General features: G+C 39.6%; 1 protein-coding gene across 3 annotated transcripts in view; it reads right to left on the bottom strand.

Moving 5' to 3' along the window:
* Nucleotides 1-25,519, bottom strand: part of LOC124172333 (choline transporter-like 1) — a 56,564-nt gene that overhangs the window by 13,138 nt on the left and 17,907 nt on the right. For all 3 annotated transcript variants that reach the window (XM_046551787.1, XM_046551779.1, XM_046551795.1), the window contains exons 9-14: nucleotides 25,188-25,374; nucleotides 17,819-17,962; nucleotides 13,255-13,405; nucleotides 8,405-8,545; nucleotides 7,121-7,277; nucleotides 80-301 (exon numbers count right to left, since the gene is read on the bottom strand). In XM_046551787.1, coding sequence (XP_046407743.1) covers nucleotides 80-301; nucleotides 7,121-7,277; nucleotides 8,405-8,545; nucleotides 13,255-13,405; nucleotides 17,819-17,962; nucleotides 25,188-25,374 — 1,002 coding nt within the window. The remainder of the gene's footprint in view (nucleotides 1-79; nucleotides 302-7,120; nucleotides 7,278-8,404; nucleotides 8,546-13,254; nucleotides 13,406-17,818; nucleotides 17,963-25,187; nucleotides 25,375-25,519) is intronic.

Genomic DNA, 25,519 nt, shown 5'->3' with positions numbered 1-25,519 from the left:
TAAAAGATACAAGGAGATACATATTTGGTACATAAAAACAAATTTTAAGTAGGGTAAAGATCAATGAATATGGGCTTACCTCATATAAAGATAAAACACAGTGAGCTATGAAATACGCAAAGACTGATATAATGAAAATAGGCACTGCATAAAGATGTAAGTGAGGATTGTGCTTCATAAGGAGTAGGCCAATCAGTCCCGTAATGGCCACAACACTGCACTTTCCCAGGAAAAGAATGAAGTCACCAGCACTATTGATTGCTGCTACATGTGATGCATAGTGAACTGTCGTATTAAATGCCTAATAAAATGAAAAAAAGCAAAAATTCAATTATTAAATATTAATCAGTAAATCCAACTAATTCCACACATGGAATCATCACCAACATGATCAGAAATGAATTCCATACAATACTATTTACACAAATAAAACATAAATTAATTTTTTCATCAAAATATTGTCACCACTGTTTGTTACTCCCCATGAGCAATGGAAGATATTTATTACAGTATTCTACCGATTAAGGTAGGTTTCCTTGGAGTACTAAAGAAGGTACTTGGGAGCCTCTCTTTCGTTCCAGCACTTCTTTCTTCAATACACTGTAAGGCCTACTCCCTTTCAATCTATCTAAAAGTCCTATTCTCTTCCTTCCCCTCCCTCATTTACCTAACATTCTACCCTCTAACACCGTTTTCAACATCCCCTCCCCGCTAAGTACTCGGTCGATCCAAACCTTCTGTTTCCTCCGTATCTCATCTAAAAGTTGCCTCTCCTCACCCACCATGTCCAGCACTTTGTCGTTTCTCCTCCTCTCTGTCCATTTCACCTTCTCCATTCATCTCCATGCCCACATCTCGAATGCCTCCAAACTTCTCATGTCCTCCTTCCTTAGTGTCCACGTTTCCGCTACACTCCTCGTCACTCTTCACTAACCTTTTCTTTAAACTTTTACATAAGGATCCTCTCAGAAGCTCCTTCCTGTTCATGAACACCTCCTTTGCTAATGCAATTCGCTTCCTGATGTCCTTACTACTGTATCCGTTTTCCTCTAATATGCAGCCTGAATAGTTGAATAGTTCTACCAGCTCAAGCTTCTCCCCACCTACTTTTATCTTGTCTCACATTCCTCGCTCGTGATGCTTTACAAAACCGCATTACCTTGGTCTTCTTGTGATTAATACTCATCCCATACTCCTCGCACCGCTTGTCTAATGCATCCAGTAGAGCCTGCAGTATCCTCGCTGACTGGTTGATGAGTGCCTGATCATCCGCGAACCTTACCGATTTAAACATCATTCCTCCCACTTTCACTTCGGCTTCCAACTTGTCCCACGCTTCTCTTACCTCAGCGTGTACGTTAAAAAGCAGCGGCGATAAAGGACAACCTTGTCTCACCGTTCAGCCAATGCTTGGCCACCCAGATTCTCCGTCCGCTACCTTCACTTGCTCAGTCTGGGCCATATACAGATTACGAACTAGTCCCCTCCAATGTACACCTATACTCTTGAAAATACAGTAAACTCTTGATTTTACGAAGTCAGTGGGACCGGAAAATTGGCACTTCGTAAAATCGAGTTTCGTAAATTCAAACCTTTTTCATAAGTCACGAAAAAAATGTTCGCTTTTGCTTCTTCCGCCGTTTTTTGTCTTTAGTGGTCTTATTTAAATGTTTTCGGTGGTTATTCTCGGTATAATTCATAGAAAAGGCTTTTTGCTATCGATTTATGATGTGAAAAATCGTTAAATAATTATACCACCATAAAATTCCCATTTCTTGTTCATAATTCAACATCAACGATCGCTAAAGAAATTCCCGACCAGTTTAGAAAACGTAATCAAATAATGAATTGCTATGTTTATTATAAGAATTAACAGTAATAAATTTGTGGTTAGGAGCCAATAGCTACTATTAAGTACGCAAAAGATAGATATTTGTTTCTGACACCCACGGAATTTTAGCGGCAGCCGGCCTAACCGCCATTTATGTCGCCCTCTATCGCTCAGTGACGAGAAAAAAAGAAAAACAAGGGTCTTAGCCCGTTTCCAAAATAACCTTCGTAAGTTAATATTTCGAGTTACTTCGTATTTTCAGCAGAATATGCTCTATTTTCACTGAGATTCAATTACGATCATAAATAACGTAGGATGTGATTATCTTCTGGCGAATATTTGAAGTAAATTCTGTTTTAGTTCTCCGTCCGACTACTGTGTTCCATCATCTTCGCAGACGTTGCCATAAAAGACTTAATTCTTCATCAGGACTGTATTCTTCATACCAGGTGTGAGGTGACCTGTTCATATAGTATATTTCTCTCCTTTTATGCCGACAGGAGAAACATCTTACAGTATCGGAGAAATATAGATAGAAACGTTATTATCCACATTGATTGTTTTCCTACAAGAGACGTTATATCATTTCTCAACGTGGTTAAGTATTGGTTCGCTAGCGTGAATTCCCAAAACATGACACGCAAAAACCTGTGCCGTCACCTCATTTAGTTTTCGTGTTCCTTTCTCCGCCGTATTGAAAGTTAGGCAAAGGATCATTGACGTAGAGAAAAGATTTTCTTAGTTTTAGCACTAAAAAATAGTCGCGCCATAATCGTAAATAAATATAGTGTGGAAAGAGCAAAGAAATTAATTTCAATTGAAAAGTCAGCTGAGAAGAAGAGAGACAATTATAAGCGCGGCACCTTTTTCCCGATAGTGGAAGATACTTCTTCCGCCCCTCTCTGGTTAATAACTTCCCACCGTTGCAGGTAAAGATGAACCATGCCCTTCTCCACAATCGGGGAACGTTCCCAGTGGGTGGGGTGAATAAGAGTGGGATGGGGATTGCCTAAGGGAAGAAGTGTGGTCAGCACAAGGACTGGTGAAGGGGGCAGGACAAAGAAGGGTGGGGAAATGGCCTTCAGCTCTGCCTCAGTCTACTTTTGGGGGCCGTATTTTTTTGCGACGCACACAAGCTCAGTCTCCTTAGGGAGGGAGTGAATGGGAAATGCTGGGGAAGGAGGGGTTTGGGATGCGTAAGGTGGGTGTCAGCAAGATCAGCCAAAGGCGGCAGGAGGGAAGGGACGGCTTTGGAAAGGCAGAACCCCAGCATGGGAGAACGGGGAAGCGCGTGAGAAGAAAGTTCATGGTTAGACTTGGAAGTGCGTCTTTATTACGAGAAGCCTGAAATATAAATTGGCGGTAAATAGAGCCCAGTACTTAAGATATTTAAGTTGTTCATTCACAAAGGCCAATATATACACGAAAAGATATTATGGCGCGGATTGCATGTATCAACGTCCATTTCGGGATGTTATTAATTTCTGTTCCCATTTATAAAAGTAGCAAATAGATTTGAAAGAATGATAATCATGAATAAAAATATCTAAATCGATATCCAAACGCACATGAGCAAAATAGATGAATGTATACATACCGATCCATCGCAAGTAATACCGCTCAAGCTTCTTCCGGTATAGGACTTTAAAATCCTGGATAATGCCTTGGTCCAAGGGCTGGAACTTGCTAGTCGAGTTCGGGGGTAAAAAGAGGACTCGAAAATTAGCCAATTTTAGATCTTCCACGTATTTATGAACGGTGGCATTATCCATTATTAAAACAATGTTGCTGTTCTCTCCAGCAATTTTTCTCTGTAGACGTATAACCGTTTGCTGGAAAATTTCTCGGGTCATCCAGCTGTTTTTATTTGCATGGTAAAAAACGGGGAGGGCTTCCAATTTTACATGTTTTACGCACCGTGGCCTTTCAAATTTCCCAATGACAACGGGCTTATTTTGTCCGTGCCCGTTTGGTTGACGCACAGCCCCCCAGTAACACGCACTTTACTCTTTTTCCCCCATGGCACCTTTGCCCTTTGAAACCCAGGGTTGCGTCAGGTAATGCATCAAAAAATAGCCCAGTTTCAGGGGCCAGCGAGGGTGAGCTCGTCGAGGAAAGGGTCCCGGATTAGGGACCCTTCGAAGTGCCTCGGCGAAAAGTAGTCAAGTAGTCTTCGAAGTACGTTCACAGCAGTGCAAAGGGTTAATTAGGGGTGTACGAAATACTCCGCGCGACCTTCCTGACATGTTAAACTACGAATTATTGTCGATGCTATGTTTACGAACAGGCACGTAAATAGGGGCATAATGTCAGCCGCGATGTTTTAACTGAACTCCTACTCCCCCTAAATTCCCACAGTGAGGTTTTTGGCGACCCATTTCTCTCCAAAGTTGCATTATCATTTACGATTTCGCACTTTTGATGGACCACAGTTGGAAGCGCTGATTTTTTAGCTACTTACGCCGGCGAAACTAGTTTTGTTGACAAATTTTTCGCCGTAGTTCGTATAAACGAATGCCATTTGCTCCTAGGGACCGAGCCGAGGTTCGTAAATTCAAAAAATTTCGTATAATCGAAACTTCGTATAATTGAATAGCGCCATGTATTTAGCATAGGCTTTTCACCGGGACCGCAATATCACTTCGTATAATCGAAAACTTCGTAAAATCCTGCTTCGTAAAATCAAGAGTTTACTGTATCCATTAGCTATACCCAGTTCACTCTATCAAATGCTTTTTCAAAATCCACAAAGCAGGCATACACGTCCTGGTCATATTCTAGGTTTCTCTCCACCAGGGACCTCATTATCACTATTGCGTCACGAGTTGACTTTCCTTTTCTGAAACCAAACTGATCTTTGCTTAAATACTTGTTTGCCTTGACCTCCATTCATCTGTTCAATATCCTCAGTACCACTTTTGCCGCGTGCAATATTAGACTAATAGTCCTATAATCTCCGTATTCCACAGCTTTCTCCTTTTTCGGTAGCGGAATTAAAACAGTCTTCATGAAATCCTTCAGCCAGCATCCCTCCTCATAGATCCTGTGTACTATATCGAAAAACCTTTTCTTACTATCCTTCCCTAGATTCTTTAGGAGCTAGCATAGGATATTGCCTACACCCATTGCTTTCCTAGCCTTCATATCAGGAAGTGATCTCTGGATTTCCGAATCTGAGATCCCCAGCCCAAGATCGTCCTCCTCCACTGCACTTTCCTCCTCTAACGTCAATCTCTCCGACCTGTTTCTTCCGTCATACAGATCTTCCACGTATTCCTTCCATCTGCTCTGTACCTCTTCTCGCTCTGTTAGCATCCTCCAATCTTTAGCCTTAATTTTTGACATGGCTTGTCCTCTTTTGCCGCCCGATAGTGACTTAACTTTGGCGTACAACGCGCCTCCCTCTCCTTCCTTCTGGAACTTTTCCATTTCCTCACACTGCCTTTTCCACCAAGCCTCCCTTGCCCTCTTAGTTTCATGTCGTAATCGATTATTAAGTTCCCTGTACTTTCTTTTGCCCTGCTCTGTGTCCACATTCTTCCACTTCCTCCTCTCCTCCATTTCCCTTATCATGTTCTCCGTTATCCACGGTTTCTTTATCCTTCTGCTGTCCACGTAGCAAATTGACTTCTCCGCCACTTTGACCATTCCCGTTTTGATTTGCAGACGAGTCCCGTTTGATGAGATTCTGAGGATCATTTGGTTTTACTCCATGTTTTCAGGGAAGAGGTAGTTGGCAGGGTTTCCCACTTCCATTCCAATGGTGTTTTTTACATGACACCATCACATGGACTACCATTCGTCTGGCTACTGCTCTTCAACATACCTGCACATTTTCTGGCTACTTTGTGGTAACTTTGAATTATATTTTCTTATTTTTTTGGAGCAAAGCAAACCTTATAATTTATTTGTGCTTATGGAGTTCAAATAATCCAAATATGATCACCAATGCTTTTACTCCCTACTAGCAAACGAAGAAATGTTAACTTTAAAGACTGATAGTTTAACAAAGGTTGCCCTTAAAACTAGAGGATTCTCAACACAGAAACCCCTACTAATGCGGGAACACCTCAATCTCCACATTTCCCAGCTATTTTCAGGTGACTCTGAACAAAATTAACCAGGATAGATAAAAAAGTATATGTTGTTAGGAGTAAGAGGAATAATAAACTTTGCTGTATTCCACACAGAATACGCTACTTTGTAAAAATGTAAACTTTGTTGTGCATAATACAACAAAGTTTACTTTTCAATCTATCATGTCACTATTCCACAAATTGAATTTGCAAACTATTGATTTCATGCAAAAATTATCCATCATCTGCATATGTTCACTCAATGACAGCAACATTGTAGTAGCAGGAATGGAGTGAATTATCAAAATTAAATTTTAATGATTACAGAATAATTAAAGAATGGGAAAAAACTTACAGGACTACAGGAGCATTAATTCAGAGCCTATGTAAAATTAATTCCAAGACATCTTCAACATTACATGAATTTAACATGGATATTCTCAATTTTAGTGGATACAGTGTTACAAGGAAAAGAATGGCAAAAGAAAAACCATCCAAAAACAAACAGGTATTTGATTTAGATTGCTAAAACTCATGAGCAAGTGTTCTCTATCATTTAGTATTAAGTGGCTTTGAATGCATTGATCATCAGAGTCATCAGGATCTTTTGTGCAAAATGATTGATTTTCAAGAAACTACAGATGGGGAGAATGAACTAACAATCTATATCCTATATTTTCAAATCCAAAATAAGGTCCATCCTCAAATATAGTCCTCCCTTATCCCTTGGGCTGCAGGAGTTCAGGATTTTAGCTGCCAGCCAGTGCAGAAGAGACCCCCTGTGCATGAGGCGCCCCCTGCCAATAGGTCTGGTCAGGTAGAATTAAGCCCCTTAGCGATCCTTATGGTGAGGGAAAGTGCCCAAGTGCAAGATATCCAGGTAGAGATAAAAAATTTGGGTATATGCTGCAGTCAGCATGCAAATGTATAAAAACATTCCCACACTCTAAGGGTTAATTTTTGAGACTTCATCATTTCAACAAAATCTTTAGCACAAAGCAAGCATTTAAATTCAACAGAATAAATATATTATCAAATTAACCAGTATAGCATGTACCATTGATTGATATTATTTTAAATACATTCTCAATTCATAAGATCCATTTGATATGAATTCTCTGCATTCCAAAATGGCAAAATTATCAATAAAAACATGAAAGTACTATCTCTGATCCATAAAAAGAAGTATCACTCAAAGCTCAAGGAAACTTACCACCTTGGAAGCAGGAAAGAAATCGCCTCCTTCAAGAGCTATCACAGTGTATGCGTTATGGTTGATATACTTTAGGAACTTTTCAAAACTGCAGCAGCAAGAACAACACTTGGTGCAGCATTTCATACAGGCACTATCATCACCACCCTTGTGACATCTATCAAAAAAGTGACATTTTTCAGAAATAAATGACAAAAAGTTTACTAAAAATTCATAACTAATGACCTTAAAAAATGTTCACGTTTGACAAAAAAATTAATCCACAATACTGTAAAAGTTTGTCATAAATATAAAATAAGAAGATTAAATATCAGCAATAGTATTGATAAGAATATTTATGGTTACTAAACTAAAATATACATCTTAAGATACATTAAATAAATTAATTTGCTGTTGAAAGAAAATAAATTCCCCAAGGCCATACTCTTTGGTTATAAATAAATTCCCAAAGTGGTTCCCAAAGAGTAGTTCGTTCAATCACTTATACCATAAATTTGAAACAGTCATTACATTCATCTATGAAGAGTAGAATAAGTTCAACAGGTAGCCAAGGATCAAGGAAGTTATCTTGATTTCAAATGAATAATTAAACCAAAGCCAATATATAGTTAAAGACTGCAAGTGTTTAATTCGACTGAAGCCACGATATAAAAAGAATAAAAACTTAAATATGCTATTAGAATATAATATATAAACAGTAAAAATTAAAGCATTCCACTGGGGAGCATGCACAATTTTTGTTATTTGACTGCATCAGCACAGCTGTGTGAGTCACCACAACAGTTTTTCACGAAATTATATACCATAAGGAAGTCAACGAAAGCTAATTTTTCTGTTGGTTTGTAACTTCTTTAAACCTTCTTTGGTCATTTTATCCTTAGAGGAACTACTAAAGGCTCGATGATGTTTATTTGCCTTGATCTCTATCAATCTAGCCGATCAAGCCTCTAAATCTTGTAGAAAATTAAAAGGTGGACCATGCATGACGTAAAACCATTGAGAAGGCGTTTCTGGTCTTGTGACTTCAAGCAATATTCCAGAACTTTTAATCAGCAATTATCATCATTTGAGGCATAGTGAGAGAGTTTTGGCTTCTATATTTTAATGTGTGAGAAAATATCTCATTTAATGAAATGTGCAGTAGCAGGATAAACAAATTTCATGAATGTTCCCCATTACCTGACGCACAAGTAGCAATAATCAACAATTCAGGATGATATTTTTTGGGTAACATTTAACTAAAAAAATAACAGATATCATTGATAAGAAGAAGAAAGTACTTACTCTCTCTTGAAAAAACTAAGAATTAAACGAGGCACTTTGAAAATAGTGATTAGGCATGACCCATAAGCCACTGATCCAAGATGGTACAGGAACAGATTACACAAAGACCTCCAAATTGGATGCCTTAAATTCTTCTTGGACCTAAAAAAAGAAAATGTAAGATGTAATAATGACGAGTGCACACAAGAAAAAATTTATCATAACACTAATTTATTCCTCAAATAAATACTTGAGGTTTAAAATTCAAATGTCCATAAATCTAATCACAAGGGTAACCTACTTCATGATCTCATAACGCTCAAGGTTTTCACTGGCTTCATTTTCTAAGTGATGCAGTGGATCCAATTTGAAAATCATCAAGGAAGAAGTAAGCAATCTGTCCCATGCTAAAACTATCTTGGTGATATGCATACATAGATCTACACCAGCTAAGAACCTTTAAATTATGTGTGGTTTCAAATAAGTATAAATTTTATCCAGACAGGTATGGGACAGGTGCTGAAAGAAATTTAACGCGGCCACGAAAGAGCAGAAATATAAGCTCAAGTGCCCGGCACGGGTCAATGCCGAGCAGTAATTCCAGTGACTTACCACGACACAGCAGACAGCATAATACGATAACTTGTAGCAGGAAAACCTTAAGTGTAGGCCTGACTTAACAATTTTGTAGACTTAAACACGGCTGCTGGCTGGGAACGTAAGGCCGTATTAAGACGACACGACTTTCCACCGGCCGCCGTTCATGGCACGGCACATGGCAGAGCGAGTTCTCTCGTCTGAAAGCGGCCTGAATTTCACGCCGTCGTGCCATGAATGCCGGCCAGTTAAAAGTCATTTTGTCTGAAACCAGCCTCAATGTAGCACTGGCTGCATTTCACGCCATTAACGGCGCACCGTCGTGCCCGATGGAATCGAATGAGATGGAGTGACCACGGCGGCCGTCGACAGCGAAATTCATCTTGTTTAAAGACATCCATAGAGACCTATTGTTATTTGAAAGCACGAAGTGCTAGTAGTTGGGGGAAGAGAAGGAAGGAATGGTGTGGTTCCATGAAATCTACCACATGGATATTATCCTACGGCACTGAGATTCCCCCAATTGTAGTTCAATCTCTTGGACAGGTTCATGCTAACAAGGAGACATCGCCAAAGTGATGTTCGGGATCTGGATGCGGATGTTATTTTCTAAAACTATATAGGTAAGATAGAAAAAGTATCACGGCTTTCTTCCACATAGGCCCGGGTTCGAGAGATATTCGCATGTAAAGATTTGCGCAGCATGACACCCCTTGAATAAGCGCTCCCTCTCATTTACGGCCGTGGCGGTGCGGTCCAGGGCGTTAGTCCCATAACCTAAAGTTGGTACCCCGGGTTCGAGTCCCAGTGTCGGCAATATTTTTTTCTCCTCTAACTTTTGTAATCACTGTTACATTTTATCCCCATTCGTTTTATTTAGTTACTTCGCGAATTTTTTAATTTAATATCAATTTATGGATTTTAAACGAAACTCCGAATTGTGTCTAACCACGCGAATTAGAGGACGTATACATATAATGACTTACCCGCAAATTTCCGGAGAATTTGATCATCCTCACCGTAGCCATATGCATAATATGCCCCTAGTTATGAGTGCATCACAATGATTCTACAGGAATGAAGCTTTTCACATGATGTTACTCAGATACTGAAATATTTCCTGCAGAAGAAACAACCATAATTGACGCTCTTGGGCACAGTGCAGCAGGAGAACATTAATGTAGCGCAATGATTATTATGAAGCGTAGTGTATATCCACCTAAACGCCGTTGCCTATCCGTAGAACTTTGTGACAAAGTTCATTTTATAACCTCCGGGACCAGGACCAGGCTTCGTACTTTTGTAATAACAATAATTTTGTAAAAAAGTTTCTTTAACTATAGAATGGCTTAGCCTTTTTATCAGAACCAATGATTCGCTTCTTAACCCATTTATGCCTAGTGTTCCATTTTTGGAACACCTGACGCGACTTTCTAATTTAATTATTACGACTCATTTTACAGCAATATGCTACGGTTTTTCTTTCTGAACCTCTTTATAAAGATATATTTTATTACGGGGCGCAAAGAATCAGTCAGTTTGGCCAACCCATCGCAGTCAGTGTATTGCTATATATTGGTCTTTTTTTTTCAAGGCAGTTTTTCTGAGACCATCTCAAATGTTATATTAATAACTTTTTGCCATTACGCCCAAATGTTGTAAATTTTTCCCTGCATGTTCAGTAATAGATAACCTATAGTGCTGTAAGAAGAAATTTTTGAAACAATGTATTTTGTTTTAGTTATAGGCTTTTATTTAACAGTGTTCCAATTTTGGAACACTAGGCAAATCCACTACTATCATGCGTGCATTCAGGCGCACTGAAATATTCACTTTAATTTTAAAAGAAGTCAGCAATTAGCTTTTATGCGACTGAGGGAAACTAAGTTATGTCTTGGCTATAGTCAGTTTCCATTTCAGTGAAAGAATAAATACATCGATATCTGATCAATTGTGAACAGAGAGATGAAAACATATGAGTCACCTTGTGCACTCTTCCATTCAGGACCAAGCCCCCTGGGTCAAATTGACGTCATGAACACTAATCGATGAGCGAAGCGCGGCTGCTTGCACCCAATATGCATCTCCTTTTCTTTTTAGCAGAAAGTTTATCATAAGTGTTCGGGATACGCACTTGTCCTGCTCAAAGCCCCTCCCCCCCTCCTGCCGTATCGGCCATTAGAGGGTTTTTCCCGAGTAATGCTTATATTCCATTCCCTCTCCGTGTCAGAAGGCTGATTATAATGATGATGATGACTGTACACGGTGAATGATAATGCGAATGATCATGCTGAATGATGATGATTTCTTCGCTACACACAGGGAATGTTCATTCACCGTGTATAACGGAAAAATTCGCGAATGGACAGTACTGCGCATGATCATTTAGTGAATACTAGAACATGTTCTATTTTCCCCACGTTATATCATGTTGAATGATCTCTTGATCATTCAACATGATCATTTGCATGTTCATTCACCGTGTATAGCGGTCTTAGAAATGGGAATTTTATCCTTTTAGTGTGCGCAAATGGAAGAAAGGCGATATGACTGCCCAGCCAGTAGGAAGTAGAGTTTCAGAAGAACAAATCACAAAAATGGAAACCCCTACAGAATATTTAGAACTCTTTTTGGGTACTGAAGTGATTGATATGATTATCAATTATTCCAATTTATATGCTGCAAGTAAGGGCGTAAACCTTGAACTGACTGTCGGTGATTTTTGGGAATGATTTTCCTGAGTGGCTACGCCTCTGTTCCGAGACGGCGTATGTTTTTGAAGCAAAGACCAGATTCGAATTATTCTCTAGCTACTAATGCAATCAGACGTTACCGATTTCAAACAATATTTTAAAATTTCCATGTTGCTGACAATTCCAACTTGAACCATATGGACAAATTTTCCAAGCTGCGACCTCTCATAGAGCAACTGAACATTTGCTGGTTTCAGCCTTATCAAGGAAAAAACCCGGACACTAAATACCAATAATATGGTATTTGGATGCCTCAATTGTTTTGCAATTTACTGAGGCACTCACAATGCAGGCTCCTGGTAAATACCATTTTGTGTTCGACAACTTTTTCACAAAAATTGCACTCCTTGATAAACTTCATTCAATGGGCCATCAAGCAACAAGCACAGCGAGAAAAGATCACGTTGACAAACCTCCTTTGGTACCTAATACTACCCTAAAGAAAAAAAAGATAAGGGAACATTTGATTACCGAATCGATGGCAAAGGCAATATTGTTTGCAGATGGAATGATAGCAGTGTTGTGACTGTTGCATCTTCTGGTGTCGGTATCAATCCTTTGCAACAGGTCAGTCGTTATTCTCAAAATCAGAAAAAAAGATACAAGTTACTCAGCCAAATTTAATAAAGGCCTATAATTAGTGTTTGGGAGTAGTGGACCGAGCTGATGAAAATATTGACTAGTATCGAGCATCGATCCGTGGAAAGAAATGGTACTCGTGCCCTCTGTTATTCTGCTTTGAGCTGGCTTTACAAAATGCTTGTCAATTGCATAAAATAAAAGATGTGAAGCCAATTTATCTACTATAACTTCGTCGCCGTGCGGCTTTTCACTATGGAGAGACATATGTTAATACCGCTGAGCCTGGTAGGAAAGGGAGACCATCCATATAACCTTGACTCACGTCATGACGGCATGAGTCATACGATTGTAAAGCAAGAAAAGCAAACTCGTTGTATCTATTGTCACAAAAATATCACATAACAGTATAAGAAATGCAATGTACCCTTTCATGTTAGATGCTCCCCTGAATACCACTCTTAATAGTGAGTAAATAAATGTCTGAATCAAATGATTTGCTTGTTATCATTGAGTACGTAATGGTAGTGGATTTGCCTAGTGTTCCATTTTTGGAACACCTCGTAATTAATAATTGGCAAGAGATACATTGATTTTTCTTTCGGATATTGTTTTCATACGTATTTTTATCTATAATATGTAAAAGTCAGGGTAAAATTCGCATTTTTCAAACCTTCGGCATAAATGGGTTAAAAACAAAAACTTTGTAATAACGTTGTTCATATTTACAAGAGTCTACTGTAGCACATTTATGAAAGAGAAGCTGTAATTACAGATGAATATGGTAAATGTGGGGCTTTAGCCTTCACTTTTGGATGTAATGAGCACTGGACATAGAGAGTGATTCAAGCAAAAGTTCAGCACAGCGAGCATTAGTTACGCCAGGCTTCTTATGTACTATATAGTAACCCTTACATTACAAATTATAAAACCAGCACTTACCCAGGAGCAAAATACCAAAAAGCCACAGCTCCCGCAATAGCCATTTGCTGACATGAAAGAATGAATTCTGAAGTCCAGACCAGGCCAATCAGGTACACCCACCAGAAATATCGTGCCCATGTGGGATCGATGAACTCAATGAAGGTGAAGGCTATAATTAAAAAAGGAATAAGGTGAGTTTTTAACAGATATTATAAGCGGCATACTTAGAGACTGTTTTTTGCATCTATCCCACACTGCTAAACTTACTTCTGCCATGAGCATACATGCCAAAATTGAAATTGATATATACTAAGCAACATACAAACATGCAATCTAAAAAATTATCAAGCAAAATGAAGGTAAATCAATGCATAAATTTATAAATAATGGCGCTCTATTACTTGAGTTTTAACTAAAATAAATCCATACATAAATATAAAAATAAGGGTGCTCAAACACTGGACTTTTAATTGACGTTAACTTCAACTCAATCAAAGCTAAAAACAGTCAGAGTTTCAAGTATATCTTGACTTTACAGCATTAAGACTGTAAACTCTTGATAACACGAAGTCATCAGGACCAAAAGATTGGCACTTTGTGATTTCAAAGATCATAATTTCAAGAAGTTTTGATAAAGTGCTGCTGTAGAAGGAAAACATCTAAAGTGAATTTCTCTAAAGACTTCATGACATAAATTATCATAATATACAACTCTACCTGGTATTTCATGAAACATTCATTTAAATATTTAAGACTGGCGTGTCGTTGAAATTCCCATGCACTTTTGAAACAAAAACAAATAATGCTGTGGAAGGAGAAGGAGCTCCTCCTACTTCGACAATAATACATTGCATTTTATTACATTTTTATGATACATATTTGAATTTTCAGAATCTACGGTCAGGTACATATAGTAACAGCCATCATCAAAAAAATGTTTAACAGTGAAGATAGAGCTTATGCATATAACTCCTGCAGAGCTCCAGGAAGGCGAAAGTCAATCAAAAAAGAGTAGAAAGCTAAATATTTGTATAGAGGATCAACTTCTCTCCCTCGTCATGGTCAAAATTTATTATTGCACCAATTCTCCATTCACATTTTCAAAGAAAAAAATCGCCTAGCAGCTGAGAATAATACCTATAAAGCAGTTGGTCATCTCTTAAAATTTCAAGGCTGGGTCACACTACTACTATAACTGTTTTGACAATAAGATATGAGGTTTTCTTTGATGGGTGTTTTTGAAAGTGCCAATAATCAGGTTACTCAATGACAAAATGATATGGTGGGAAATAAAATAAGAAAGATAATATGCTACGGCAAGAACACAATGGAGGGGCACTGAATCTAGACTATTTGTTTCCTGTAAAATATGTATTGCCTCAATATTGGGTCCTCTAACTCTGGAAGTAAATTCCTGTACTGCTATGCCATTATATGTACATAACTCATTGAGGATATGCATTTATGAAATACAAAAAATTAGTACTACAGGCTCTCAAATACTTAGGTTTGCCGGTTGTGTAATTCTGTACATGCCTAGCGATATCAGTTGCTGTTGGTTCCTGCCAAAAGTAGATTAGATTGTACAGACAGTAATGATGTACACAGTGCAACCTCGATAAAACGAGACCCCAAGGTGATTAAATAAACTCTCACTATAGCTAACTGTCGCTTTACCATAGGTGGAACAAATAATATTCAATAAATCTATTGTTAACACTTATGTAAGAACAGGATTGGTGCAGTGACGGAGACATTTCTATCCGATAAACTTTAGCATTAATTCAGACGAAAGGCAATGTTTTTTGCATCAATAAATTTCCTTACCTTGATAAAAAAACTAGCCATTCAATTTATAAGCACCGAAATAAATAAAAATCATGCAAAGCATTGCTTTTTCAATCATTATCCTAATGCACAACCGACGAAGCCACTTTTCTAAGTACTAAGTGTATTTACGTGATCATTCTGTTATTTTGAAAATTTTCGCTGAAAATTCAAACAATTATGTAATGATAAAATTGTATCACGATTATTTAATACCTCAAATGCTTCCATTGGTGTATGTATATTGTACCTGTACATTTCACGGAGGTTATGTGAAATAACGTATCGCATTTGTTTGTGCAGATAAAAATGGTGAAAGGTGGTAGAACGATCCTGCCTCGGAAGACTTTTTCTATCATCCAATGTAATATCTTCACTATTAAAAGTCTCCTAAGAATGTAAAATGATGTGATTAAAATTGCCATTGTTTAAAAAAAAGTTCCATGTTGAGTGTTACGCCCTCGACATCATTGAAATAATACACAAAGTGTGTCAACAGGACTGAAATAAAAACGATTTGAACAACGATTGATAACATAAAAGATATTAACTTGATATTATTTCACGAAAAAATATAACACTGATATTATGCTGATTTCACATAAGTAAAACAAAAGCAATCTGCAAGAAACTGACTAATTTAACACACACAGGTAATGTAGTTGCAGTAAATAAATGAAAAGGCACACCCACCTAATGGACCCTAAGGCCAACAAAACTTAAAAAGTATGAATTTACTGATCTAACATTCTCAATTTAATGACTGCAAAACATAAAAAGAATGCACAATTTTTTAAATACCCTTTTTCCCAACGGGCGACCTTGAGAGCTCGAGGCCCAACCACTCTTCCAGCCAATCACAGAAGAGTGGCAGGTGAAAGTGAGTAGAAAGCCGCAGGGTCGCAGTCTTTCTCCAACTTTCGTGCAGTGAACACTCTCCAGCTCGCAGTGCTTAATGCAAACTTAATTTGTGGAGATAGGGCTCGTACTGCCTCACGATCAGTTATTTGCACAAACTGTCAAGGCTGGTCGGCCGGATGGAGGGGAACCGTGAGGTGGAAGGGGCAGCGCTTCTGATTGGCTACTAGCTCTCTGCCACTCAGCCACCAACAGTTCGGAAAAATGGTATCAAAGGGTATGAATAAAGCAAAAGTGCAGCATCAGCTTCTCACATACGTCATCGCTAACAGCACATTACCTGCCTCTAGAAGCATTCATTGCAATAAGCACCCCGTACTGCAAAGTTTTTGTCAGGGAGTAGGTTTTAAAAGAGTTCCGTTTCGTCTGCATTGTATCTTCTAAAATTAACCAATAGTTTTTTCCCGCCACTGATCGTCGTCTACAATGCTAGAGCAGGCATCCAAGTAAACTTGGAACATTCCTTGTCAGCAGGTAGATAAAATAATTCCACTTTAAAAAGGAGATTCTAATGGAAGTAATTAGCGTGTATTTAAAAAATGCAAATATCTTGGTGCTTTTGCGTCCGATTTTATTTCTTTTGTTAAGATCTCAGAAAACTGAACTCATGCAGAGACAATCCGCAACTCGAATAAACTTCAGCCGGATAATCGGGAGTCTGCTGTATGTATATATTATTAGCAGTACAGGAATTCATATCTAGAGCTAGAGGACCTAGGAGTACCTTCTCCAAATGATAATCCTAAAAGCAGGGATTCAAAAAACCTTTCTATGATAAATCTCTCCCATAGAATAATTTAAATTATGTATGATACTGAATTTAGAAACCAGAGTTCAATACTCACCTCTATACCTTTACTGATATGCATAGAGAAAAAGATTACCAAAAATAATTACTCTTTTGCACAAAAAATATCTTTCAAAATACAGTGAGTCCTCGTTCTATGTCACCCCGTTTAACGTCATTTCGCGATAACGTCACGAAAATTCTGAGACCGTCATTCGTTTATCGCACCTTCGCTTCGCGATAACGTCAAGGCTTTTAAATTTTGCGCAAGAAAAAAATGCGAAGCGGCGGGCGTTGCAGGTTATTCGTTTTGTCCGCGGTAATACAGTCAGTCTAAACGAAGTGTAAAACGGTGTGTTTATTGTTAATTGCAATTACGGTTTTAGCTAATTTTCTGCAAAATGAATTCTTAGGTAGGTGCGCAAGGTTTTACTTGACATAATGGTTTTCAGGAACCTAAAAAGTGATTTCAAGGAATTTTTCCGAGTAGAACTCGGAGTTTTTGTCGTCACTTTTTTCGCCGTGTTCACAATAATTTTGGTTCCTGTAACTGCGACAATGTTTCAGCGATGATGATGCCCAGGCGACGCTCGTCCGGGCGACCACCATAGCGAAGCCGAAAAGCAAATGCGGGAAGATACAATGGAGATATTTATGTCAGTGCTGCTATTGTCGTCGATGAAGACAGGAACTTGTATTTATGCCCTAGCTTGGCATTCCCATCGTAAAAAATGCCCCAGATATGATATGCTATATTTTTTTCGCGTAGGAATTGTGAGGTTTAGGAGACGATATTCACTTTTTACATTGTTTCTTATGAGACATTATGTTTCGATTAACGTCATTTCGTTTATCGTCACATTTTTCAGGAACGGTAAGTGACGTTAAACAAGGACTCACTGTAGAAGATGATTAAAAACTTCTAATTTTAGACATTTTGTTTGAACCATAGTGTTAAACCATTTAAATGTGAAAATTCATTGTGGACACAACCACCTTTCTGAACATTTTATTTTTCAATTAAGTAAGAAAAGAAAATTTAACACTTACTTCCAGCAATAGACTTATTCCTTTTCATGGCCATTGGTTCAGTCATACTTTCATTTTGACCCAGCACATCAGGAGGAATTAGTAATGATCCTGACAACTCAGATGATCCAGAGAGTGGTTGTATTGATTTTGAACCAGGCATTGCTAAAATTGGAAGATGATTGTGTCAAAAGTAACCGTATATGTATTTGCTAACCATTTACATATTATTTTATCCAAAGAGACGAGATAACTTAATTCAGTTGAATATTGGCATTAATAAATCACAAAGTTAGTAAAATGCCAAGAAGGTTTGACTAATAAGATGGCTCAATAAGATACCCCTAGGCAAGGGCGGATCCAGGACTTTTTTCTGGGAGGGGGGCACAAGGGTCTGACAAGCAAATGATTTTCTCGTACTTGAAATTAAAAACAACATGCAACAATTACTGTACAAAATATTCTCTTTATCACAATATCAAAGTTATTAATATGATAATTAGATGTTGAGGCTCCATATTACACAAAACAAAACGAATATAATGATGACCATATTAAAAATCTTGTCTATGTTTTAGCATCTGGGGAGGGGGGGATGCACGTATGCAATACCTGATGAACTGATGAAGGTAAATTAACATGTCTATTCTATATAGCTAATGGCATTGTCTTATATATTGGCATTGCTTATATTGTTTGTTGCATTCTACAGCAGGGGTGTGGTTCACTGGCATTGCCAATTTCACATTTAGCTGAGATTTAGAAAATTTTTGGCTCCCGGGTTGTACCATTTTTCTATCTAGTACAGTACATATCATCTGCCCTTGTGACATTGCCTACGTTTAAAGGCCATAACTAATTTTATTGTAATGTCAAGTCAATTTTATTGCATTTCATCATCATCAAATATGAAGAGTGTATCATAACACGCAAAGACAAGACGTAACTAAAATTATAAAGGTCTTTAAACTACTTTTTTGCTTGATTTCATTACTCTGTCAGTAACTCTCCCAAATTCCTGAATAATGTCCACACTAATCTAAATGTCTTTCAATATTTTCAACTCTTTTTCACACATTTAATATACACCCATGCCTCACTTAGCACAATTTCATTCCTCGGGGAAACATCCTAATGCTGCTTTGCCTAATCAAATACCCATTAATACTCTCTTGATAAAACGCAAACATGTACTAAGTACACACTAAATTACACTTATTTTACGCATATTAATATTATTGCTTACTTCATATTTTATTCTTTGTTTATATATTCGTCAAAATCCATTGCTGTGCAATGGCCAAAAACATTATTCATCATGCGTCCGGACAGCCGATCTACCGAAGTAATTTATCTTGTCTCCTTAGCTGAATAATATTAATTAATTTTGATCATTAATTAAGTTTGGAGCCAGTAGGAATGAGTTTTTTGAGAGCAATACGTTTTGAGACGACATTTTTGCTGTCATAGGTCATTGGGCGAATTGACTACCACGTAAAAGGTCCACCCTTAAGCCTTTAAGGTCAGTGGAGGTCGAGTTGCATATGAATAGCATCAATACATAAAAGGGTCTGGGAGAGAGTCTAAAAAGCAATGGCTTCATTCCTTCCCAGCACCCGTGAGCCCTTATAAATAAGGTCTTCTAAGGCTTCTAATCCTATCTATATACAGCCGGCGTGGTGACTGACTGACTCATGGATACAAATTCCCAGCCAATTCCAGAAGTGCTGGAGAGCTGAAATTTGGCACGCGTGCGGGGAACCCGAAATGATCCGGAGGAAAAATCCGAAAACCGGAAGTTTCCGCCACGTGTCGTCGCTAGGTCGACAAAATGGCCGAAATCGCGCCTTTTCCGGGGGCCGTCTTTCGGTTTTTATTTTACTGCGCGGGAACCGTGCGTGCCACCCGAATCAATAATGCATTTTTTAAAAGCTGATAAACGTGGCCATGTGACTGTGTAATGCTCTTAGTTTCATTTTAAGAAAATCGCAGCCAAAATGGCGTCCAAAAAGTGGTTTTTCGAAAATATTTTCATAACTTCCGCTCCCCTCGACTTAATTTCAGGTGTAGATTAGATTAGATTAGTTTATGCGGTGGGGGATCAGCTCCCAGGGCACTTAGACCTATAGGTCCATTGTGCTAACCACCGATAATGGATCATCCATAGAGGCCAATGTCCTTAACGAAGGACAAAAGGTCCCCAATGGGAAGATCTCTTACTTCCTTGGGCTCTATGAAAGGTGAGCCCAGGTGTCTATATCGAGTCCTCATGATTGCGGGACACTCGCATATTAGATGGGTGGTTGTTTCTTCTTCCATCTCACACCATCTACACCTATCTGAGTCTGTTATTCCCAGCAGGTGCATATGTCTCATTACGTGATAGTGACCCGTAAGCAGGCCTACTACCGTCCGCACTTGACTTCTGTTCATAAGAAGAAGTCTTCTCTCGAGTCTAGGAGAGATCTCTCCTATAAGGGTTTTTGCCTGACGTAAACCCGGTGTTTCCCGGTTTAGGTGTTGGGTTGCTCCCCACACTTTAATTGCAGCCATCCCAATTGATGGGGCAACTGGCACAATTGGTTCTGGGCCAATTGGATTCTGTTCAGCGCCGGCATTTGCCAGTTCATCTGCCTTCTCGTTTCCGGTGATACCTGAATGTCCCGGTACCCAGAAAAGTTCTATTTTGCAGCGGCTGCCCAGAATATTGAGAGCCTTGTAGCATTCAGCCAATAGTTTAGATCTGCACCAAGGTGAGTTCAGGGCTTTTAGAGCAGCCTGACTGTCAGTGCATATATGGATTGGTCTCTTGTAGAGACCTGTCTCCTCAATAGCGTGCACACAGGTTAGGATAGCAAAAATTTCTGCCTGAAACACTGTGGCATATCTTCCTAGGGGAACATGTATGCTCCTAGGAATTTCAGGTGTAAGATAACGAAAATGATTATTATATATGGTCATAACATCGTTTACGAAATTATGTTAACAATTCTTTTTCATCGTCCTTTGTTACTGAGAAAAAAATTAAAATATTCCGAAAATCACCGAAAATTACGATTTCTAAAAGATCAACACAACATTTTGTCTATTTCAACCTAACCGATTTCTTTCAAACTTTGTAGTTACGTACAACTATGCATTGTCTTTCAGAAAACATAAACATTTGATAAATAATTCAATGTATTTAACCGCGAAAAATTAAAAATGGCGGACACTACTCACTTTTTTCAGGGACTGGTTTGCATTTTTATTGTATTACTCTCGAAATATGGTTGTCATAGGGCACACTTCTTTCAGACATGACAGTAAGTTAATGTCACCATATAGTATCGTCATCTTTAAACCCCCTGAAACCCCTTAAAAAATTAAAATTTCCATATAAGTAGCCTTTTCGGGTACTCTTCGTCCCAATTCCGCCGCTTTTCCAATCCTTACCACTCATCGCTACGGAATTGATGTGGACGATTGATGACCGCTGGCAGTAAAAACTATAAACCCCCTGTAAACCCACATACACCCCCCACCCCCAAAAAATAAAATTTTGCATATAAGTCTACTTTTTGGGTACTTTTCGTGACTATTCCACCGCCCCCAACGACTCATCCCCACGGAACTTATGTGAACGGATGGTGACCGCCAGGAGTACACACTTTAAAACCCCCGGTATCCCCCTGAAATCCCCCCCCAAATGTAAAATGTGTCATTTAGCCTCCTATTGGGGAACTTCTCGAAAACATTACGCCGCACTACCCGTCCCCTCTGAGCTCTAGATCCGGAATATTTGGTGAGAGCAAGCCACCGTAAACCATACAGGAAAAATACCAGAAAACCCCCGATCACCTCCTGGAACATCGCCGAAAAAAAAAATTTTTAAGTCGCCTTTCCGAATAGTTTTCGTCACAATTTAACCGGTGCCCCTACCACCTATTAAAACCCCCAATAACCCCGTGAAACCTCCCAAAATAAATCGCCGCTCTAGGTAAAAGAATCGTCAGACCACTGTTCCGGACCCCTAGGACATATCGGCACGGAATTTATGAGAACGATTTGTGACCACTGGTTTAACACAAGTATAAAAACCCCGGTATTCCGTTGGAACCCCCCGCAAAAAATGAAAAACTTGCCATTAAGTCTTCTTCTATGGGTACTTGTCGCTACTATCACTCCGCATTGCACTACCCTTTACAATCATCGCTACGTGATCACTGTGGACGATTAGTGACCGCATGCATAACACATTAAAACCCCCGAATCCCCCTGGGCACCCCTCTCGGTGGAGAAGAGCATTAATGAGGACTAAGCGGAGCAGCCGCGGGGGGCTCCTCAACCCCAAGGCGGCGAAGCCGCCCCGGCGTTCAAGCGGCGCAGCCGCTGTAGTGTCCCCCATCTCAACTCACATTCAACCCCTGGGCGGCGAAGCCGCCCTTCAGCGAGGAACGGCGAAGCCGTTTCGAGGAATGAGTGGGGCGCCTCCCTACCCCTTGGCCGGCGTAGCCGGCCCCTAGCTGAGGTGAGATTATTCGAACTTTAAAAGTCTTCGAGCGACCACAAATGTAGACGGCGAAGCCGGAACCGGGGTTTTTAAGGGGCGGAGCCCCTTAACGAGCGCGCGGAGCGTGCGAGTCCTATCTATATACAGCCGGCGTGGTGACTGACTGACTCATGGATACAAATTCCCAGCCAATTCCAGAAGTGCTGGAGAGCTGAAATTTGGCACGCGTGCGGGGAACCCGAAATGATCCGGAGGAAAAATCCGAAAACCGGAAGTTTCCGCCACGTGTCGTCGCTAGGTCGACAAAATGGCCGAAATCGCGCCTTTTCCGGGGGCCGTCTTTCGGTTTTTATTTTACTGCGCGGGAACCGTGCGTGCCACCCGAATCAATAATGCATTTTTTAAAAGCTGATAAACGTGGCCATGTGACTGTGTAATGCTCTTAGTTTCATTTTAAGAAAATCGCAGCCAAAATGGCGTCCAAAAAGTGGTTTTTCGAAAATATTTTCATAACTTCCGCTCCCCTCGACTTAATTTCAGGTGTAAGATAACGAAAATGATTATTATATATGGTCATAACATCGTTTACGAAATTATGTTAACAATTCTTTTTCATCGTCCTTTGTTACTGAGAAAAAAATTAAAATATTCCGAAAATCACCGAAAATTACGATTTCTAAAAGATCAACACAACATTTTGTCTATTTCAACCTAACCGATTTCTTTCAAACTTTGTAGTTACGTACAACTATGCATTGTCTTTCAGAAAACATAAACATTTGATAAATAATTCAATGTATTTAACCGCGAAAAATTAAAAATGGCGGACACTACTCACTTTTTTCAGGGACTGGTTTGCATTTTTATTGTATTACTCTCGAAATATGGTTGTCATAGGGCACACTTCTTTCAGACATGACAGTAAGTTAATGTCACCATATAGTATCGTCATCTTTAAACCCCCTGAAACCCCTTAAAAAATTAAAATTTCCATATAAGTAGCCTTTTCGGGTACTCTTCGTCCCAATTCCGCCGCTTTTCCAATCCTTACCACTCATCGCTACGGAATTGATGTGGACGATTGATGACCGCTGGCAGTAAAAACTATAAACCCCCTGTAAACCCACATACACCCCCCACCCCCAAAAAATAAAATTTTGCATATAAGTCTACTTTTTGGGTACTTTTCGTGACTATTCCACCGCCCCCAACGACTCATCCCCACGGAACTTATGTGAACGGATGGTGACCGCCAGGAGTACACACTTTAAAACCCCCGGTATCCCCCTGAAATCCCCCCCCAAATGTAAAATGTGTCATTTAGCCTCCTATTGGGGAACTTCTCGAAAACATTACGCCGCACTACCCGTCCCCTCTGAGCTCTAGATCCGGAATATTTGGTGAGAGCAAGCCACCGTAAACCATACAGGAAAAATACCAGAAAACCCCCGATCACCTCCTGGAACATCGCCGAAAAAAAAAATTTTTAAGTCGCCTTTCCGAATAGTTTTCGTCACAATTTAACCGGTGCCCCTACCACCTATTAAAACCCCCAATAACCCCGTGAAACCTCCCAAAATAAATCGCCGCTCTAGGTAAAAGAATCGTCAGACCACTGTTCCGGACCCCTAGGACATATCGGCACGGAATTTATGAGAACGATTTGTGACCACTGGTTTAACACAAGTATAAAAACCCCGGTATTCCGTTGGAACCCCCCGCAAAAAATGAAAAACTTGCCATTAAGTCTTCTTCTATGGGTACTTGTCGCTACTATCACTCCGCATTGCACTACCCTTTACAATCATCGCTACGTGATCACTGTGGACGATTAGTGACCGCATGCATAACACATTAAAACCCCCGAATCCCCCTGGGCACCCCTCTCGGTGGAGAAGAGCATTAATGAGGACTAAGCGGAGCAGCCGCGGGGGGCTCCTCAACCCCAAGGCGGCGAAGCCGCCCCGGCGTTCAAGCGGCGCAGCCGCTGTAGTGTCCCCCATCTCAACTCACATTCAACCCCTGGGCGGCGAAGCCGCCCTTCAGCGAGGAACGGCGAAGCCGTTTCGAGGAATGAGTGGGGCGCCTCCCTACCCCTTGGCCGGCGTAGCCGGCCCCTAGCTGAGGTGAGATTATTCGAACTTTAAAAGTCTTCGAGCGACCACAAATGTAGACGGCGAAGCCGGAACCGGGGTTTTTAAGGGGCGGAGCCCCTTAACGAGCGCGCGGAGCGTGCGAGTAGGAATGTATAAGATTGATTGTTTGAGGCGTAACTTGGTGAAAGCAATTCATAATTAAATTAAAAAGAAGAACTTTGTGCTTTCACATTAATATTTATTCACAACCATGGTTTCAACGTTAGACGTCAGCATCAGGTGAACTCTACAGAGGTCCTTCACATCCTTTTATATCAGGCTAGGAGGGGTAGGGAGGAAGGTAATTAGGTTGAACGGATTGGTCAACAGAAAAGAGGGAGGGGGAAAAAACTTGGTCATATGATATGAAAGAAGTTAGGGGGAGGAGGCTCCCTTAGGGAGGGCATGGCAGGTGGAGGGGGGATGGTCAGGTGAGAGAGAGGCTGAAGAGTTCGTCATGTCATTAGCCCAGGATTTTAGGAGTGGGAGGCTTAAAAGAGGGGAGTGGGAGTCATACAAAAATTGTAAACAACATTGGTCACCTCTAATGCTTAGTTCTCACTTGCAGGTGTTCCCAGATTTTTAAGGTCACATGAGACCTAATGACTTTCTTTTTTTGACTTCATTACATACGTTCACATTGCTTTTATGGAGACAAATATAAATGGTTGCGAATAATATAATGTATAGAAGCAAAAAGGCAAGTCAATATGTCTATATTCTAACAAGTTTAAAATATAAATAAATTAGTGGGTATACTTACTAGCAGTTGCAAGGCACACAATAACAAAAATCCAAAATAAAAAGAATGATACTAGCACAGCAAAACTAAAAACTGGTAATAAGAATAATCCAGGCATGGATGAGAGGCAATTGGAAGCTTCTCGGAAAAGTTCAACCACCCTGACCCATCTCTTTCTCATATAAAGCACCAGAGATAACAGCACCACCTATAAGGAGATATTAGAAAATAAAATGTTAAAATAACCACCATGGTAGGGCCACTAAAAAAATGCAAGGGTAAAATATAATGATTATCACTCTAATCCATTTAAAATTTTGAAACATAAGTGGAAGATAAACGCTGAAATTTAA

The sequence above is a fragment of the Ischnura elegans genome, chromosome 1 (assembly GCF_921293095.1).
Source record: "Ischnura elegans chromosome 1, ioIscEleg1.1, whole genome shotgun sequence".
Lineage (NCBI taxonomy): Eukaryota > Metazoa > Arthropoda > Insecta > Odonata > Coenagrionidae > Ischnura > Ischnura elegans.
Note: the sequence above shows the minus strand (reverse complement) of the source record. Positions and strands in the feature narration are given on the sequence as shown.